Raw genomic sequence first — 18,178 nt, 5'->3', positions numbered from 1 at the left:
TCTATGCAAGTTCAGGCCTTATGATTGCCTGAGGGTAGCTATGCTGCAGCTGGCCAGGCTGAGATTTTTCTAGAAACAAATACTCTTGACAACAGAGTAGGCTTTGGGTTTTTTGCTTCTGGTCAATTCCATGCACAAATAACCAAAACCAAGGATCTTATCTATATGTAGTTTTCAAGCCCAGGGACTTATAGTCTTAGATACTGGCTTCCATGGACACACAATCTTTCAGCAGCCAGCGTGTTAATTCATCCAAAGCAACAAATTTGGGCAGGAAGATGGCAGTTTGCTAATCTGCCAAATTTTTCTAACTTGGGTTTTATTCTTTAAAGGTTTGGTTTGGCTGGTTTAGTCTGATCCTGGCAATTTTGACACACTAATACTTTGTGAGTCTGTTTCCTTTTTTTTTTTTTTCTATTTCTCTCTCATGGTGTCTTGTTTTTCATGGTACTTTCACTGTGCATGGCATTGCATTCAAAAAGTGGTTTGTAAGAATAATTTTAGGCCTAGAATTATGGAATCTTCTCTCCAAGAGGCTTTTCATGTGCTTCTGTCTTGGGTCACTATTAGTCTAGGACCTCCTAAATTCAAATATAAGACTTGAGGTTTCTTGAATCACTCAGGTAAATGGCAGTTTGACCTCAAATCTCTTATTAGGCTAATTTATTTCCATTGTTACTTACTTACTTTAAGGTTATGGCTTTTGGGGATTCTGGATGAAAGAATAGGAGGAAGTTAATCTGAATTCCTACACTGGCTGGCCCTGACTTAGAATTTGGTTTCCTCCTGATCATGCAAGGCTACCCAAAGGTTGTTCTTTCAAATAGATTAGGTGCCTTTAAGGCAAAAGCATTTCTGAGTATAGACTTAGATCTCATCTCCTATTTTTGGCCAGTCAGTTATTTTCTGTGTTAATAGTTCTTTGATGCTTAGATGTCATCATGAAGATGGTTGGTCTGAATTATCAGCCATTATCAGACAAGATGATATCCTCAGTCTGATCTTTGCCTTGAGTTCGCATACTTGCCGAGCCTTAGATTTGTCTCCCACTCCAGTACTCTTGCCTGGAAAATCCCATGGACGCAGGAGCTTAGTAGGCTGCAGCCCATGGGGTTGCTAAGAGTTGGACACGACTGAGCGAGCCTCACTTTCACTTTTCACTTTCCTGTATTAGAGAAGGAAATGACAACCCACTCCAGTGTTCTTGCCTGGAGAATCCCAGGGACGGGGGAGCCTGGTGGGCTGCCATCTATGGGGTCGCACAGAGTCGGACATGACTGAAGTGACTTAGCAGCAGATTTGTCTCCAGCCATGCCCCTAAACTTCATGTTGCACTCAGTCGAATATGACTCTTTTGCAGTTCCATAGACTGCAAAGGCTCCTCTGTCCATTGGATTCTCCAGGCAAACATACTGGAGTTGATTGCTAGCTCGTCCTCCAGAGGATCATCCTGACCAAGTGATCAAACATGTGTCTCCTGTGTCTCTTGCACTGGCAAGAGGGTTCTTTACCACTGAGCACTTATGAAGCCCTTCAACTTCACAGCCACTGCCTATAAACACTTCAGTTTGAAATATGGAAGCAGCTGTATTTTTCAGTACCACAAAGTTCCAAATGATAAAACTCTCATTAAATATACACTGTGTACAAAGAGCACTTCCCTTAGGAAAGCAGTATTACCTTCTATCTCCGCTTACAGGTTGCCTGCGACTACAAGTCCAAGTTCACCATTTTTTTTTTTTTTTTTTGCTTTTCATATGAATTTGCTGAAAGAGGCTAAGAGGATGCAGCAGACACCAATATTCTGAAATGCACCTATCTCAGCTAATGTCAAAGACTTGACTGTTAATAATCTATAGCAGGGGTCCCCAATCCCCAGGCCACGGAATGGTACAGGTCCATGGCCTGTTAGCAACGAGGCTGCACAGCAGGGGGTGAGCAGCAGGCAAGTGAGAGAAGCTGCATCTGTGCTTACAGTTGCTTCTCATCACTTCCATTACTGCCTGAGCTCTGCCTTCTGTCAGATCAGTGGCAGCATTAGATTCTCATAGAAGCATGACTGTGAGCTGTACATGGGAGGGATCTAGGTGGCGCGTTCCTTGTGAGAATCTAATGCCTGATGATCTGAGGTGGAGCTGAGGTGGTGATGCTAGCACTGGGGGGCGGTTGCCCCTGTCTCCCATTATCCCCAGATGGGACTGTCTAGTTGCAAGAAAACAAGCTCAGGGCTCCCACTGATTCTGCATTATGGTGAATTGTGTAATTATTTCATTATATGTCACAATGTAATAATAATAATAGAAGTAGAGTGCACAATAAATGTAATGCACTTGAATCATCCCCAAACCATCCTCACCTACCTGGTCCATGGAAAAACTGTCTTCAACGAAACCAGTCCCTGGTGCCAAAAAAGGTTGGGGACCACTGATCTATCACACACAGTTGATTAGATGGGTTCTGGAAAAATACTTTACACTACATAATAATGGTTTCTAATCTTACACTCAATTACCTCCAATAGTCAAGTTCCCATTTTAACTGGTTACTTTTAACACTTCACTTCATTGGTCATGACCAAGTCACATGGTAACTCCACTGCAAGGAAGTCTAAGAAAGTGAGTTTTTAGTCTTTTAGTCTCAAGAGGAGAGAAGGTGGTTTATAAGAAGTTTGGAATACATTTTTAAGTGAGCCTAGTTCTGCTATATGGCACAGCTGAAATATAACTGATATAACTTGTAATAATTCAAAAGAACAAAGAGGCAGTATGTTTTGACTAGGGATTTGGGGACTGACATGTACACACTGCTATATTTAAAACAGATAACCAACAAGGACTTACTATATAGCACAGGGAACTCTGTTCAATACTCTGTAATAACCTAAATAAGAAAAGAATTTGAAAAAGAACAGACTCATGTATGCTGCTTCTGCTGCTAAGTTGCTTCAGTCGTGTCCGACTCTGTGCGACCCCATAGACGGCAGACTCGTGTGTGTGTGTGTGTGTGTGTGTATACATATATATATCAGAATCACTTTACTTTATACCTGAAACTAACACAACATTGTTCATCAATTTTACTCCAATAAAATTTTAAAATATTTTTTAAAAGAGTTAAAAAAAAAAAGAATGAGTTCAAATTTCCAGATCCACACTACTTAGGCATATGAACTTATCCAACCTACTAAAACCCTGGGTTTTAGTGTTTCACCTTTAAAATAGAGTAGTTCAGTTTAGTCACTCAGTCGTGTCTGACTTTGTGACCCCATGGACTGCAGCACGCCAGGCTTCCCTGTCCATCACCAACTCCCAGAGTTTACTCAAACTCATGTCCATAGAGTTGGTGATCTCACCCAACCATCTCATCCTCTGTCGTCCCCTTCTCCTCCTGCCTTCAATTTTTCCCAGCATCAGGGTCTTTTCTAATGAGTCAGTTATTCTCATCAGGTGGCCAAAGTACTGGAGCTTCAGCTTCAGTATCAGTCTTTCCAAAGAATATTCAGGACTGATTTCCTTTAAGATGGACTGGTTGGATCTCCTTGCAGTCCAAGGGACTCTCAAATCAAGGTCTTCTCCAACACCACAGTTCAAAAGCATCAATTCTTCAGCACTCAACTTTCTTTATAGTCCAGCTCTCACATCCATACATAAGTAGTGAAAGTGAAAGTGAAAGTGAAGTCGCTCAGTGGTGTCCAACTCTTTGCCACCCGTGGACTGTAGTCCACCAAGCTCCTCCATCCATGGGATTCTCCAGGCAAGAATACTGGAGTGGGTTGCCATTTCCTTCTCCAGGGGATCTTCCCGACCCAGGGATCGAACCCAGGTCTCCCACATTGCAGGCAGACACTTTAACCTTTGCACCACCAGGGAAGTCCATATTTCAAAACACCACAGTTAAAAAGCATCAATTCTTTGGTGCTCAGCTTTCTTTATAGTTCAACTCTCACATCCATACATGACCACTGGAAAACCTATAACCTTGACTAGATGGAGCTTTGTTGGCAAAGTAATGTCTCTGCTTTTTAATATGCTGTCTAGGTTGGTTATAACTTTCCTTCCAAGGAATAAAGTGAAAGTGAAGTTGCTCAGTTGTGTGCAACTCTTAGTGACCCCCTGAACTGTAGCCTACCAGGCTCCTCTGTCCATGGAATTTTCCAGGCAAGAGTACTGGAGTGGGTCGCCAGTTCCTTACTCCAAGGAGTAAGCGTCTTTTAATTTTATGGCTGCAGTAACCATCTGCAGTGATTTTGGAGGCCAGAAAAATAAAGTCAGCCACCGTTTCCTCATCTATTTGCCAGGAAATGATGGGACCGGGTGCCATGATCTTAGTTTTCTGAATGTTTAGCTTTAAGCCAACTTTTTCACTCTCCTCTTTCAATTTCATCAAGAGGCTTTTTACTTCCTCTTCACTTTCTGACATAAGAGTGGAGTCATCTGCATATCTGAGGTTATTGATATTTCTCCCAGCAATCTTGATTCCAGCTTGTGCTTCTTCCAGCCCAGCATTTCTCACGATGTACTCTGCATAGAAGTTTACTAAGCAGGGTGACAATATACAGCCTTGACGTACTCCTTTTCCTATTTGGAACCAGTCTGTTGTTCCATGTCCAGTTCTAACTGTTGCTTCCTGACCTGCATACAGGTTTCTCAAGAGGCAGGTCAGGTGGTCTCGTATTCCAGTCTGTCTCAGAATTTTCCACAGTTTATTGTGATCCACACAGTCAAAGGCTTTGGCATAGTCAATAAAGCAGAAATAGATGTTTTTCTGGAACTCCCTTGCTTTTTCGATGATCCAGCGGATGTTGACAATTTGATCTCTGGTTCCTCTGCCTTTTCTAAAACCAGCTTAATCATCTGGAAGTTCACGGTTCATGTTTGCTGAAGCCTGGCTTGGAGAATTTTGAGTGTTACTTTACTAGCGTGTGCTGCTTAGTGCGGCTAAGTCACTTCAGTCGTGTCCAACTCTGTGTGACCCCATAGACGGCAGCCCATGAGGCTCTGCTGTCCCTGGGATTCTCCAGGGAAGAACACTGGAGTGGGTTGCCATTTCCTTCTCAAATGCATGAAAGTGAAAAGTGAAAGTGAAGGCGCTCAGTCGTGTCCGACTCTTTGCGACCCCATGGACTGCAGCCCACCAGGCTTCTCCATCCATGGAATTTTCCAGGCATGAGTACTGGAGTGGGTTGCCATTTCCTTCTCCAGGGGATCTTCCTGACCCAGGGATTAAACCTGGGTCTCCCGGGTTGCAGGCAGACGCTTTACCATCTGAGCCTACAGGGAATCTCCCACCCAATCTGGCATTTTGGTAAGTGTATCAATGAATATAGGACACGACGGAGCAACTGAACTGACTGACTGATCAATGAATATAAGAATCTTAAATATAATATTAAAATTGGAATAATGGTCATATTAATGATAAATACATTAGTCATTCTTCTCCAATACTAGTGATTTGTGGGGGTGTTGCCACTCTGAGACAACCTTTTCTAGCTCTGGGAAAACAAAAAAACCTTTATGCTTCAGGAATATACAAGTTATTTCAAAAGTATCTTTTAGTATTACAAATTTTTTTAAAATTTCATGATAGTTAGGTTAGAGCACTATTAACTTTTAGATAAATTAAGGATTTAAAATACATAACTATGATATAATGTGTATATATAAAATCTTTATTTACACCTATTATATCTGTCTTAGTCATGGTAAATGATACTTTAATACAATATACTTTCCTATGAACTCCTTATGGTTTAGATTAGTCTTATTTAAATTTCCCTAGCATTTTTATGGAATTAAAAGTGCTTTGAGTTTTGTGGCAAATATATAGATTTGTTTCCTTCTAAACATATTTATTATCATATGAAGCAAATGATCTCAGATTTAAAAGGAGATTGGGAATCTTCTAGCTTGTCATCAAATGCAGAGATTTTTTTCTACACAAATGTGCACCTGGCACTTAAGATGAATCCTTCTGTTGGAATATTTTGTATCTCACAAGTCAGTAAGTCAGTCTATCACTGAGTAGTATCTAATTATTGGAAATATCTTTTTCATGTTGAATGCAAATCTATTCATTTTTATATATTTTTATTTATTTATTTATGGCTGCACTGGGTCTTCATTGTTGCACACAGGCTTTCTACCCATTCTTTCTTAAATTTTTCCTTTTTGATAAATGTAGTACATGACGGTTCTTTAAAATTTGTAGGCTGACATTATGCCTTCCTTTAGATATAATGTTCTCCAGTCTCAGAACTCCAACTCTTGATGATTTCTAAATCCCTGAAATTCCTGGTTGCTTTCTGTTGGATGCAGATTTTTGGGTCAACGTTCAACATACATAGTGGCATCCAGAATTAAACACTATGCATCAAACATAGTCCAACTGAGATTTTTCTATAATTTTATTCATTTTGTGTATATACAAATAGTATAATATACTGAAAAGGACACCATTTATGAGGCCATAAGACCTAGAATTCCATCTCAGTCCTGCCATGATTTAGCAACTGAAGCCTGAGGGACACAGCCACAATGGCCACACACTTGTGTGTGTGTGTAACATGTGTGTGCAGAGAATGGTGCCAGCCTGGTTTCAATCACTTAGGTCAGGGGTCCCCAACTCCCAGGCCATGGACTAGTAATGGTGAAGCTACCTCTGTTGCTTCCCATGACTTTCTCCCCATCGCTTGCATTACCACCTGAACTACTCCTCCCTCAACCCCTGTACCTCCATCCCTGGAAAAATTGTCTTCCACGAAATTGGTCTCTGGTACCAGAAAGGCTGGAGACTGCTGTCCTAGGTAAGGGATCAAAAGTATGCTCTCTGAAGAAATGAGAGAAAAGGCATAGGATTCAGAGTGGTCATTAGCAGGTGTGAAGTACAAGGCCATTCTTCTACAGTTCACTCAAATGCAGCTATAGCTTTGTCTCCCTTGATAGAGTATCAGAAATTTCTTCTTTGGGGAAAGTAACTAGCCTAAAAGAAAGACCTCTACACACTGGCATTTGGGCATCACCCCCAACCCCACACCACAGTGAAATGGGACAGCTTCCTTGTAAAAGCAACTGAAGCCTGCCAATCAACAAGATCTGTACATGTATGTCCATAAACTGGCACTCCAGTTTCCCACGAGCATGTGTAAACTAATAGGGGAAGATTGCCGATTGCATAAAGAAAGGCTCCAACATAGAAGAGAAGATGAAAATAACCAGTTAAAAGAACAACACCCTGGAGAAAATCAATAACACAGAGACTGCATAAAAGTGAACCTCTGAACTTGAATTATTCTCTGTGCTGATTATTTTTCACTGCCACACCTCCAATGCATTCTACATACTTCTGTGCCCTGCCCTGGGACCAAGTCCTGCAAACTGTATCACTTTGGCAGGTTTCCAGATGGGTTAAGTTGTTTGTTTGTTTGTTTCTGGGGTTTTCTTTGGCTGTACCATGCGGCATGTGGAACTTCCCCACCCAAGGACTGAACCCTCACCTTCTGAACTGGAAGCATGGAGTCTTAACCAGTGAACAACCAAGGAAGTCCTTCCAGATGGGTTTAGTCTGACAAAACGCTAGTGTTCAGGAGGAAGAAGTTAGTGGTATTTCTTCCTCATTTCCCTCTCTCTCTTGGTGAGGAGAGGCAATAGCTGAATTCCTGGCAATAACTGAATTTCTCTGCAAGTAATAGAAAGGTCATGGCCAGGGGTAGGAGCTATAAACTCCTTGGCTCTCACTATAACCATTAAAGCTACTTCTTCCTTTAATTCTTCCACCCTGGCAGTAGCAAAGTCTCACTGCGGGCGTACTCTGGAGCCTAAAACTTTTCTGAGCCTTCACCCTGTTCATATCTCTGCAAGTTCCCTCTTTTCCTTCTTCTTCTTCTTCTTTTTTTTTTTTTTTTTTTTTAGCAGTTTGAGAGATTTAATCTTGCTTTTTGGTTTATTGGAGTATAGTTGCTTTACAATATTGTGTTAGTTTCTGCTGTACAATGAAGTGAATGAGCTATATTTTTAACACTATGTGAGGAATAAATCCTGAGGTGAATTTTGCCTCCTGCCAAGACTCAATGTGCCCCAGTATTTTAGAGAAATATGAGATATTTTATTAATAAAATAAGAACTGAGAAATATGAGATATTTTATTACTTAAAACAGAATGCTACAAAGAAGAAATGATCATACTAGTAGAAATATTTCATGAAAGTTAAAAAACTATGGCTAAAATATTCATCAAAATTTCATTAGAAGGGTAGGAAGGAAATCTCTCATAAAAATAGAATGGGAGAGGTAGAGGCCCAAGGTGAAGGAGGGGACAGAGAAGTTTAAGAGACTCAGTGTGTAACTCTTGTAGGTTCAACATCCAGCCAATAAGAACCACATGAAGACAGAATAAAAGAAAACAGAAACAAGAAAATGAATACAGAAAAAAGTTAAGAAAATCAACATGCTGAAAAACTAATTTGTTTTGATGTATCACAAATTTATATTTAAAACAGACCTATTGCTATGCACTATTAGCAACCAACAAGTACACTGAAGCATTAAAGTTGGGAGAATATACTATTTTTAGCTTGAATTTCAAAAAAAGTCAGTTTCTGTACTTGAAGTTAATAATGTTTTATTAATGCTACCAATCTGTAACTCTGTTGCTAATTTTTAATTTCATTATGTAATTTTCTCATTCATAACCTGCGGCAATTTTTGCATATACAGCTAGATATTATAAAGAAACATGTCTACCAAATGCAAATTCAGCCTTAAATTAATCAATTCCATTTATCTTTGTGATAGGTCCACCTTGGTTATAAAAGTATGTTCTTGTATATGTACAAATATATTTATATTTTTACTATTAACTATAAAATAGTTAAACTATTTCTACTAATGAAAGAGCAGATGAAGTTAAGTCCAGTGTTGTCTGGTCTTGAATTGTGTAACACAATTCAAATGCAAAACATATTCTGATATAGACTATATTTTACCAATTTATTTTCTGTAAATTATTTTACCTTGCCCCAAAACAGAGGAATGCATTTGAAATCCAGAAACTACACATTTTAATGCTTGCTGGTATAAGTAATTGGGCTATATCATAATTGCTTTGACGCAATAGCAAAGTCTAAAATATAATCTTGAAAACGCATCACATAAAAATATTGCCCTAAGTAAATGTAAAGTAACTTTTGTCCTAGGCAAATGCTGAAAATCAGTATGCTGACTGAACAAATATCACATGCAAGTCACTGTATACAGAAAGTATCCTCTAAAGTGGTTTCCTACAGTCCCCATTCCGGAATTCATCCTTTGTGCAGTCCTCCTCCTTGAGTGGGATGAACCTAGTCTCTTGGTTTAAATGAACAGGAACACAGCATAAGTGATGAGATGTCCCTTCTGACATTAGGTTATCAAAAGAGCATGGCTCTCATCTTGGCTATTTCTCCTGTTCGCTTATTCACTTGCTCTGAGGGAAGCCAATTTCCAAGTTATAAGCTGTCCTATGGAGAGAGAGGTCCACAGAGCAAGAAATAGGGATGCCAGTGGCCAGCAGGCAGAGGAATTGAGGCCCATATGAGTGAACTTGGAAGTGGATCATTCCCCAGTTGAACCTCCATATGAGACCCCAGCTCTGGCTGGGAATAAGAGGGTAACCTCATGAGAGCTGAGGCCTAGAGTAAAGTCCCTCTCAGATTCCTGCTGGACAAAATGATGAGGTCATGAATGTGTACTGTTTTAAGTTGCTTCGGGTGGAATTTGTTGTGAAGGAAAAGGGTAAAGTTCTGATTCCAGTGATTTTCTATGAAAAATAGAATAAAGTTACAATCCTCCCCCAAATGTTGCATATTCTTCTGTGAAAAAGAAGAAAACTTTCTCTCAGCAAAATTAACATCCTGATTGGTGATTTTAAAACTTACCAGACTATTTAAATGTATTATGAACCATGCAATTGAACGTGCATGCCAAAACACAGTTATAATCATGCCACTGCTCTTCTTAAAAAGGAAGTCCACTCCAATCTTAAATGTGGCCTAAAATGCCCTAGTGTGGTATGGTCCCTTCTATATTTATCCCTACCCAATTCTTCCATTATGCTCCATGAACTAACCTGAGTCAAATGTCATGTATTAATATCATAACTTCTACACAAACTTCAGGGCCTAGGTTCATGGCCTCTGAGAAGCAACCTGAATCCCCAGCTTCCATTCCACTGGTGTAGTGACCTACACCAAACACTTCTGCCACGGGTGTTCCTCTGTTCTACACAATGCCACATTTTTACTGCATTTATAAAATTATTGATGTAACAGAAAGGAAAAATACTGTGATTTACAATAAAAAGTTAATGATATATTTTCATCTTCGAGATAGAGTAAGACTATCTCTACTCACTTCTCTCTTAAACTTCTATAAAATAAAAAAGGCAATAAGAAATACAAAATACAATTTTATCATCAACAAAATCAGCAAGCACTTGTAATAATACATATATATGAAGAAGTGCCACCAAGAATAGTGAAAATTCATCTAGGATTGGAAATATTATAGAGATAAGATACTTAAAGATGCAGACATCAGACAGATGGGCCAGGTGCAAAATTCTTAAGACTAGGTGGCATATCCTGATGAGAAAAATAGCACTGCCCACCTTACTCAAGAGAAAAAGACTGTGGAGCAAAGTGTGGCTATGGCTAATTCCATGAACTAGACCAGAGACAAGCAGAGGAGGTAGGACTAAGTGATGAGAGGCACAGGAATGCCATCTATGCCACAGATCTCGAAGAAAGGAGAATCTAAAAGCAATCATCAGTCTTATAACTCCCAATCACTGTCAACTTAAAATGAACAAAAAAGCTAAGCCAGTATACATACACAGAGATACATATCATGTAGGGCTGTACTGTGAGCCACAGGGACCTCTCACCCTTCCTAGACCACGGCCTTGGCCCTTCCCCTACACTATCTTTTTACAATACCCATTTCCAGATAAAAATAACAATGATGACAGCAACAACAAAGAAGCTATAAATATTCTATCAATAAATACAAGAACAAAGAGGGGGTAGATGATTAGGAAACTAATCACTGATGGAAAATATACACCTAAAAACATGCGGCCGCTGAGGTAGAAATGGTGAGGGACAAAGATGGTGGGGGACAAAGAGGTCTGGGGTGCCACAGTCCATAGAGACACAAAGAGTCGGACACGACTTGGTAACTGAACAACAATAACTAAGGCAGAAATAAAATAAGTCGGTATTATGATACAGAATATGAGGCTAAACTAAATTGCCATCATGGATGCACCACACTCTCTAGTGACTAGAGACATTCTCTGTAAAATGAGGAACAAAACAAGGATAAATTGAAATACCTACTGAACAGAAGAAACAGGCCTTTCTAAAATCACCTTCCACATATTTGTCTCTTTGAGGATCTTCTCCCATTCAGGGATAGGACTTGTATGAAGCAAACAAGACTTGCTTCAAAAATACAACATTTAAGGATACACTTACAGGGTTGAGAAAGTGCAAGATTGGCACCTCATGACCTTGACAGTAAATGCCTCTTTAATCCTGGTGCCTTAAGATTGAGGCAAGATCCCCTTGCCTCATTCAGGCCCAGTCCTGCTCAAATTCTCCCTCTTGCATTTTCCACTAGCTCTTTCCTCCTGACAAGCTCGAGTATGCCATTTACAGATAGCCAGCTCATCTCTAGAATCTGGACTTCTCAGATAGAAATTAAGGGGCTTCCCTGGTGGCTCAGGCAGTCAAGAATCCACCTGCAATGCAGGAGACCTGGGTTCAATTCCTGCATCGGAAAGATACCTGGAGAAGGGAATGGCAACCCACTCCAGTATTCTTGCCTAGAGAATTCCACAGACAGAGGAGCCTGGCAGGCTACAGTCAATGGGGTCACAAAGAGTTGGACATGACTGAGTGACTCAAACACACAGGAAGAAATTAAATATCAGCCCCTGTGGCCCACATGTTTCTGAGTCTTCCAACTTCTCTCATTAACTAAACCCTATTCCAACCTTCCCAAATCTTTATTGCTGCTTCCAAAGATATCAATCTTACAAATTCCCCATACTTAATCTTCAAAGACCAGACCCTTTTATACCCACATATATGGAAGAAAGTTAAAATTTGGGAAGAGAGTTTCCAGATTTTTCTTCTGATATATATGATTGTAAAGTATCAGACAACATCTTTGTCTTAACAACTTAATATTGACTGTTTTCTCTAGTTTAAAAAATATTAAGAGTAAAATGAGATAATGTGTGTGAAAACTGAAAGTAAAACTATTACATAAATGCCAACTATGATTCATCACTATTTCCTTTTTACCTAAATCTATTATAAACGTATGTCACTTCTAAGTTACTAGAATGGGGCAATATTATAAGAAGAAAAGACTGGCTATTTTTGAAGAAATGTGAAAACTTACTACACAGAACTTTGGTAAAGACGATTGAACAGTGTTACAATAACTTATAACCTATAGAAGACATCGTCCTAAGGCCTAAATTCAGGTGTTTTCTATGTGCTTAAAGAAATGAAAACTGACAGTAAAGCAGTCCATTTTAATGTGTTCCGTAATATTTTCTTCTTTGAGAGGCAAGTTCTTGACACTGAACATGTTTTGAGGATTGTTGTGCATAAGGCTTCATCTATGTAATTATTTACAGATAAATCCATTTCAAAAGGAGGTTATTTTACTAAGCTATTTGCATAGTACAAGACAGGCCTGCTATACACATAGACATGTAATTTACAGTCAAAAGTACAAGATATTTAAAAATAAAACAGCCATAAATGGATAAGATAAAAAGAAAAAAAATCTCTATCTCATCAATAAATTTGTGCCTAAAATATCACTTAGCTTTAAAGAAACTATTCCTAAGTCTGATAATGATCCACACCCACAGAGTAACCTTTCTAAAACTGTCACTAGTGGACTGGTGATCATACTACTCACCGAATCGCATCATTGGTCTCAGAAACAGCTTTCAGGTACTCCTTCAAATAATAATAATTAAAGCAGTATTTCCGGATCTTATACCCCCGCCATCGCCTCTGAATCTATTGATGTAAATAAAAAGATAAAATATGTCAGTGAACATTTTTAGAAAAAAAATTAATAGTTCTTCAAAATCAGGTTAATGTTGGATGATGATTAAACCTTATCAAATAAATTCTTAGGCTTTTCTACTATTGTAAAGAATCCACCTGCAGTGCGGGAGACCTGGGTTCAATCCCTGGGTTGAGAAGATACTGTGGATGAATGCACGACAACCCCCTCCAGTATTCTTGGGCTTCCCTGGTGACTCAGACTGTAAAGAATCCACCTGCAGTGTGGGGAGACCTGGGTTCAATCCCTGGGTTGAAAAGATACCCTGGACAAATGTATGACAACCCCCTCCAGTATTCTTGCCTGGAGAATCCCCATAGACAGAGGAGCCTGGCAAGCTGCAGCCCATGGAGTCACAGTCGGCCATGACTGAGAAGCACACACACAAATGTAACAGTTTGTTGTGTAGTTGCTAGTTGTGTTTCTTTTTTGACCCCATGGACTGTAGCCCATCAGGCTCCTCTGTCCATGGGATTTCCAGGCAAGAATAATGGAATGGGTTGCCATGTCCTTTTCCAATAACAGTATATATGGTTGCAAATATAGGTTTACTCATATATTTATAATAAAATATTATAAAGACAAAAACATACTCAAGGTTACTATAATTTATTTTATAACATTTATAGTGGTTTTAAAAATACTATGTGTGAAATTAAGTATTGAAAGATCAAAACTTTGCTTTACTGATTCCTACCACTTCCACTTCCTCATGAGACGGATTTTTTATTTTTTTAATAACCAACTGGCTGGAAGATTGTATTTTGTCTCATTGAAATCAATGTTTTTAATGGACTTTTTAAATACAGTTGTATCAAAATCTTTAAAGAAAATGTTTTCTTGTACCTTCATCTGCTGTTAAGTCGCTTCAGTCCTGTCCGACTCTGTGTGACCCCATGGACTGCAGCCTACCAGGCTCCTCCGTCCATGGGATTTTCCAGGCAAGAGTACTGGAATGGGTCGCCATTGCCTTTTCCTGTACCTACATCATCACATTTTAATTCTTCTTTAACTAAATCACTGCAGATGGTGACTGCAGCCATGACATTAAAAGACACTTGCTCCTTGAAAGAAAAGCTATGACCAACCTAGACAGCATATTAAAAAGCAGAGACATTACTTTGCCAACAAAGATCCATCTAGTCGAAGCTATGGTTTTTCCAGTAATCATGTATGGATGTGAGAGTTGGATTGTAAAGAAAGCTGAGCACAGAAGAATTGATGCTTTTGAGCTGTGGTGTTGGAGAAGACTCTTGAGAGTCCCTTGGGCTGCAAGGAGATCCAAACAGATCATCCTAAAGGAAATCACTCCTGAATATTCATTCGAAGGACTAATGCTGAAGCTGAAACTCCAATTCTTTGGCTACCTGATGCAAAGAACTGACTCATTGGAAAAGACCCGGATGCTGGGGACAATTGAAGGCAGGAGGAGAAGGGGACGACAGAGGTTGAGATGGTTAGATGGCATCACCAAATCAATGGACATGAGTTTGTGTAAACTCTGGGACTTGGCAATGGACAGGGAGGCCTGGTGTGCTGCAGTCCATGGGGTCACAAAGAGTTGGACATGATTGAGTGACTGAACTGAACTAAACAATGACAATATTTAACATTTACTGAGTTATTATTATATGTGGGGCACTATTCTAAGGATTTTGCTTGTATTTATGCATTTAATCTTTAGACCATTCCTATGAGATAAATAGAGAAGGAAATGGCAACCCACTCCAGTATTCTTGCCTGGAGAATCCCATGGGCAGAGGAGCCTGGCAGGCTACAGTCCATGAGGTTGAAAAAGAGTCAGACATGACTGAGCGACTGAACAATGAGATAAGTACTCTCTTCACCTTATTTATAGATGAGAAACTGCTAAAAGGAAAATATTCAGTTTTCCCATAATTATACAGCTATTATAATTGTACAGTTTTCCCATAATTATACAGCTATTAGTGATGGATTTAAGAATCAAATTAGAACTTCAGGGGGCCTGTTCTCGAAACCATTGCAATACAGAACTGTGAACAAGGGGAACTGCAATTTTCAATGAACAAATATTTGTTTAAAGTATCTAGTTTTTTAGATAAGAGGAATGTTGGTATCTAAAGAACATACTTATTAAATGGGCTGCTAAATGTCTTCAAAGCCCCAATAATCATAAGAAAAATCAATCACTTTAAGCTTTATGTTTCCTAGCATAACTGCTATTAGAAAAACTCAAAACAAAACTTTAATATGTAGATCCTAATTCTGTGGAAAACTGAAAGTCTGTAGTACAAAATACCTCAACTTCGTTAAAGGAGTAGAAGAAGAAGAAATAGAAAAAATTAGAAAAAAAATGGTGACTTAGCCTTGCATAAAGACTCAACTTCATTCTTTAAAATTTTCAAGTAATTTGCATATATTTATAAATTATTCACACACTCCAATATTTTGACCACCTGATACAAAGAGCCAACTAATTGGAAAAGACCCTGTTGCTGGGAAAGATTGAGGGCAGGAGGAGAAGGGGGTGACAGAGGATGAGATGGTTGGATGGCATCACCGACTCCATGGACATGAGTTTAAGCAAACTCCCTGGTGGCTCAGATGGTTAAGCATCTGCCCGCAATGTGGGAGACCTGGGTTCAACCCCTGGGTCGGGAAGATCCCCTGGAGAAGGAAATGGAAACCCACTCCAGTACTCATGCCTGGAAAATTCCATGGATGGAGAAGCCTGATGGGCTACAGTCCATGGGGTCACAAAGAGTCGGACACGACTGAGTGACTTCACTTTCTGGAAGATAATGACAGGGAAGCCTGGCATGCTGCACTCCATGGGGTCAGAGTTGGACATGACTTAGTGACTTAATAACACACATGATGAACAATTTTCTTTGGATATGAAGTCCTTCCAATGTTTTGCACAGTTAGCTGGGCTAGGAATACACATCTTCTTTAAACATCTCTTTTTTTTCCATAGGAAAAAGTGACTAATAAGAGACTGAACTTTAGTCCACTGAGTTTTATCTAAAAAGCCTAAGGTTTTTAAGCTAAATATGTTGAGTTTAAAATCTTGATAACTTGAATGCTGAATCTATATGAATAAACAGGGAAAAAATGTCTTACTTGAATTGTGATCCCCTAATTTTCTCTGTTTTAAAATATGGCCAGTTAAAAGGTATTTTACAATCTGAAATATTAAATGTGAAGACTTTGAAGAAATGTTTAGTCAACCACCTAGTATAAGAATGACTAAAATAATTGAAGAGATGCTAAACCACTTATTGTTCATACTGTAAGAACAATTAAATAGAGAAATTAGTTCTGGAAAGTAAAACTAAGTAGAGTTACAAGCTAGCCTAACAATGCTAGCATAACAGTGCCTTTCTAAATATTTTTCAAATGATCTTATTTTAGAGCTTTATTCTCTAAATTAAGAAAAATTAATTTTTCTAGAGTTCTATTTTACCGTCTGAGCCACCAGGGAAGCCCAGTTTAGAAACTATCTTCCTCTAATTTGACAAACATCATATTACGGCTGGCAAAGAAATGGAAGGGATTGATACAAAAAGCATTTCCCTAATGAAAAAGAATAATCTATTGGAATACATATACATATATAAATCATACATGCAAATAATGACTATTTTCCTGGCTTATTTAACTTAATCATTACAGTATCATTCTGAGGTGGAGATTATCATTAGCTTTCTGTGATAGAAGAGGAAATTGATGCTTAGAGAGCTTAAATAAATGCCTGAGGTTATACATTAATAGCTGGTTGGATGGCTTCACATGAATCTCAGCTTACTTTTATTGCATATACAGTAATAATTATATTAAACACAGGAATACTTACAAACAAAAGCGCTGATAGACTATCCATCATCAGCAATAGAAATGACTCAGGAAACATGGAAAAATATTAGGATATCAAACAGTGTTAAGGGGTGGACTACCTACTACATAGAAACACCATTAAATTCTAAATAAGATTAGATGTGTCAGAAAACATAAAAGGTGCATGCTGAAGTCCTGAGAAGGAAAGATGGTGGTTTATGTTTAGGTCGTGGCAGAGTAGTGGGGAGAAGCTAAAAGGGCTTCACTTGGAGAGAATCTGAAAGGACAGAGTCTGTAGCTGGCTGAAAAATCTGTGCCCATAGCCAGAGAACTAAAGGAAGCCCCTGGGATGGACTCCTTCCCACTCCACAGGGAGCAACCCCCAGAAACAGCACCAGCCACATCCACAGAGTCCACAAATGCACTCTCAGAGAGTCTCGTAATGCCCTAAGTCCCTAGACATCCACCCAAAATCACGCTACAATTCCTTTCTAGATATTATGCTAACTGCCTTAATTTTCATGGTATCCTTGTGAATAGGGCACGATCTCCATGTTAAAAATAAAGAAACTGAGGTTAAGTAACGTGATCGAGGTCACAGCATCACCAGTAAAACAGTAAATGGCAGAACTGGGATACAAACTCTGCTCTGTCTTATTCCAGAGACCAGGCTCTTTCCACTAGAACATCTGATGAAGGCACTGTATAAAGAGAAAGAGTGTGCACATGTCCTTTCATTTAATATGCATTGTATTTTTTTTTTACATTAGAGGAAGTCCAGTTTAACCAATATTTATTTAATGGACATGAGTTTGAGCAAACACCAGGAGATGGTAAAGAACAGTGAAGCCTGGCATGCTGCAGTCCATGGGGTCAAAAAGAGTCAGACACGACTTACTGACTGAACAACAATTGATATAAGATATAATATAGCTGGGCTTCCACTATACTTCTTGCTATAGGAACAAATATCATCTTAAATTTTGCCTAAATTTCCTATTGCTATCCCAGTACTAGTGAATAGACTTGGAGAAGGCAATGGCACCCTGCTCCAGTACTCTTGCCTAGAAAATCCCATGGATGGAGGAGCCTGGTAGGCTGCAGCCCATGGGGTTGCTAAGAGTCAGACACGACTGAGCGACTTCACTTTCACTTTTCACTTTCATGCACTGGAGAAGGAAATGGCAATCCACTCCAGTATTTTTGCCTAGAGAATCCCAGGGATGGGG

The 18,178-nt window shown here is 39.2% G+C and overlaps 1 protein-coding gene across 4 annotated transcripts in view; it reads right to left on the bottom strand.

Moving 5' to 3' along the window:
• The window catches only part of SPATA17 (spermatogenesis associated 17), a 250,526-nt gene that overhangs the window by 166,856 nt on the left and 65,492 nt on the right, over positions 1-18,178 (bottom strand). For all 4 annotated transcript variants that reach the window (XM_069544611.1, XM_069544612.1, XM_069544609.1 and 1 more), the window contains exon 5: positions 12,978-13,081. In XM_069544611.1, the coding sequence (XP_069400712.1) occupies positions 12,978-13,081 (104 nt within the window). The remainder of the gene's footprint in view (positions 1-12,977; positions 13,082-18,178) is intronic.

The sequence above is a fragment of the Ovis canadensis genome, chromosome 12 (assembly GCF_042477335.2).
Source record: "Ovis canadensis isolate MfBH-ARS-UI-01 breed Bighorn chromosome 12, ARS-UI_OviCan_v2, whole genome shotgun sequence".
In the NCBI taxonomy this organism is placed as follows: domain Eukaryota; kingdom Metazoa; phylum Chordata; class Mammalia; order Artiodactyla; family Bovidae; genus Ovis; species Ovis canadensis.
The sequence above is the reverse complement of the archived record's forward strand: the minus strand, read 5'-3'. Positions and strand labels throughout refer to the sequence as shown.